At 47.5% G+C, this 3,337-nt stretch overlaps 1 protein-coding gene across 1 annotated transcript; it reads left to right on the forward strand.

Moving 5' to 3' along the window:
* Positions 1–391: 391 nt before the first annotated feature.
* On the forward strand, positions 392–3,001 carry LOC142174352 (uncharacterized). The gene is made up of 2 exons (XM_075240134.1): positions 392–1,268; positions 1,323–3,001. Exons 1-2 carry the CDS (start codon positions 392–394, stop codon positions 2,999–3,001), a joined length of 2,556 nt encoding a protein of 851 aa, XP_075096235.1.
* The last annotated feature ends 336 nt before the right edge of the window (positions 3,002–3,337 follow it).

The following is a 3,337-nucleotide window of genomic DNA, read 5'->3' on the forward strand; positions in this document are numbered from 1 at the left end:
TGAAGACGATAGCAGATGTCACAACCAACCTCATAGGCCCCCTCAACGAGGCTATAGAGAAAATACCACGAACACAACACCCAGTAGTGAACCGGAGGGGGAGATCTCACCCTCCTCACTCGAAGATCTGACGATTTTGCATGAAAAAGGGGCATCTACATCTACAGCCAAGGAAACACCCCCAGCAGTCAAAAAGCTACTAGAGGAATGGTTGACAAACACCCTAAGTAGCATGCTTGAAAAATCACCTCAAGGAAATATCAGAGATTCGTCAACGACAGATATCGCTACCACCACCGGTGAGCCCGGTGTTGAAAGAACAAACAACGCTCACATTGATATCGACGCCAGTTATGGTACACTCGCAACCATCCTTAAGAAAATGGAAAAAATGGAGAATGAGAACAAAGCACTTCGTGATAAAATGAAAGAGCACCAGGAAAGAGTAGACAAAATTCCTGGCGCCCCTAAGCTACTGCCGAAACGCGACGTAGGAAGGTTCGTCGAACAACCGTATAGTGAGGATGCTACCCCTCACCCAATCCCAAAAACCTTCAAAATGCCACCATACTTGAGAATATATGACGGGACTACAGATCCCGATGACCATCTGATCCATTATGTGACCACTGTAAAAGGCAATGATTTATCAAAAGAACAAGTGTCGTCCGTGCTGCTGAAAAAGTTCGGAGAAACTTTGACAGGAGGAGCGTTAACGTGGTACTCTCAGCTACCAGCTAGATCAATATCGACGTTCGAAGAGATGGCGGACAAGTTTGCCACCGCTCATGCAAAAGCAAAGAAGGCCGAAGCTAGAATCAATGATATCTTTGCCCTCGGGCAAACAACAGGTGAAGGACTCAGGGACTTCCTGGCCCGATTCAACAAGGTAAGAATAGGTTTGCCAAACATATCGGAAGGAATGGCAGTTGCGGTTTTCCAGAATAGGCTTAACAGAGACGGTTCAAACGCGACCAAGAAGCTGCTCAGCCGACTCATGAAGTATCCCCCCACCATATGGGAAGAGATCCACAATGCCTACTGTGCCGAAGTAAGAGCAGACGAAGACGATCTTAACGGTCCGATCCAACAACAAACGTTAATACAGTCAGAAATAAGAAGGGATCGACGCAACGATGGACGACGGGAACAACCCCCACGCTTCAACAAAGAAAGGCATCAGCCCTACCTCAGAACTCCCAATCCACCCCCTCCGAGGCACCCAGACGTCGTGCAGCGACATGTCGCCCCACTCCAAAATGAAAGAGGTATGCCCCCTTTATTATTTGCTCATAACTTTTGTGTGTCCCCTTGAGAAATAGTGTACGCACTGGAGAAGCTGGGCACAAAGGTCCAGTGGCCGCAGAAAATGAAATCAGATCCTAGTGCAAGGAGGTCGAACGTCCTATGCGAATTCCATCAGGAAAGGGGACACAAGACCGAAGATAGCATAGGTCTGCGACAGGAGGTAGTCAGAATGCTAAACCAAGGGTACCTGAAGGAGTTGCTTAGCGATAAGGGAAAGGCCAATTTCGCCAGAGGACGCGATCTATCTCAAGGACCACCTAAACCACCTTCTCCAGCACGCACCATACAGATGATCATCGGCGGTGGCGATGACTCAGCAATCAACCACGTAAAGTTCACCACCACACACAAGCTGAAGCGCACGATCGCTTATGAACGGTATGACGACTTCGAAGATAGTATCATCTTCGATAAGTCTGATACCGACGGTTTGTCTTTTCCTCATTATGATGCTTTAGTTATAACTTTACGTATCGTTAATACTGATGTGAAGAGAATCATGGTAGACGACGGGAGTAGCGCGTGTATTATCCATCCAAGAGTCCTCATGCAAATGAAGCTCGAAGATAAGATTATACCGTGTTGCATAACACTAACAGATTTTAATAATGCAGTGGAGCGGACCTCCGGAGAGATATCATTGCCAGCCTTAGTAGGGGGGGTCACGCTGGAAACCACATTCCACGTTATGAATCAGGAAACGACTTACAACGCTATTATAAGGCGTCCTTGGATACACGCCATGCGAGCCGTCCCCTCGAGCTTCTACCAGGTAATCAAATTTCCCACCCCATGGGGAATATTCAGCATTCGAGGCGAGCCACGCACCACTCAGGAATGCTATCGGATCGCCCAAGATTGTACACATACCAAACAATTAAAAGGAGTAAGTGCGGAAGCAGAGCAATTTGTCATGTCGGGAACTCAAATCAATCCGACAGCAGAAGCCATCAAAGACCCAGATGTCGTAGAAGCCTGCAAAGCGACAGTCGAGGACCTCGACCCGGTCCAGTTGGACGATACCGACCATTCAAAGAAAGCCTACATCGGGCACAATCTCCCCGACCCATGTAAGTACCACGAATTCTTAACTAACCACGCAGATTTATTTTCCTTCTCTCATTCAGATATGCCGGGAATCCCAAAAGATAGCACCACTAATAATCTGAACGTCGACCCACTATATCCGCCCGTGCGACAGATGAGAAGGAAATTTAACGCCGCAATCAACGAGGCAGTCAGTGAAGAAGTGGAAAAGTTACTAGCCAACGGTTCCATTAGAGAATCGAAATACCCGCAATGGGTCGCTAATGTCGTTATGGTTAAAAAGAAAAACGGGAAATGGAGAATGTGCTCGTTCCCATTGCCCCACATCGACCAGCTGATCGACGCAACCGCAGGGCACGAACTGCTAAGTTTCTTAGATGCCTACTCCGGCTACAACCAGATTATGATGGCCGAAGAGGATCAAGAGAAGACAACTTTCATCACCCACCAAGGGACTTACTGCTATAAAGTGATGCCCTTCGGACTTAAAAATGCGGGAGCAACGTATCAAAGGTTGGTAACCAAGATGTTCAAGGAACGGCTCGGCAAGACTATGGAGGTCTACATCGACGACATGTTTGTAAAATCGGCAAAAAAGGAGGATCACATCGATCATTTGAAAGAGGGCTTGGGGATACTGAGGTAGTACGGGATGAAGTTAAACCCAGAAAAGTGCTCCTTCGGCGTGGCCTCGGGAAAATTCCTAGGTTTCCTCGTATCACAACGAGGTATCGAAGTCAACCCGGATCAGATCAAGGCCATAGACGCAATACCAGAGGTTTTGAATAGCAAGAAGCAGATACAGAAATTGACAGGACGAATAGCCGCCCTATCAAGATTCATCTCGCGGTCCTCCGACAGATGTCATAAGTTCTTCAGCGTACTGAGGAAAGACCATGGGTTACAGTGGAACGAGAAATGCATCGAGGCCCTGAGAAAACTAAAAGCATATCTATCTTCGCCACCGTTACTCGTCAAAGCA

This window comes from Nicotiana tabacum, chromosome 20 (genome assembly GCF_000715075.1).
Source record: "Nicotiana tabacum cultivar K326 chromosome 20, ASM71507v2, whole genome shotgun sequence".
NCBI classification, from domain to species: Eukaryota; Viridiplantae; Streptophyta; class Magnoliopsida; order Solanales; family Solanaceae; genus Nicotiana; species Nicotiana tabacum.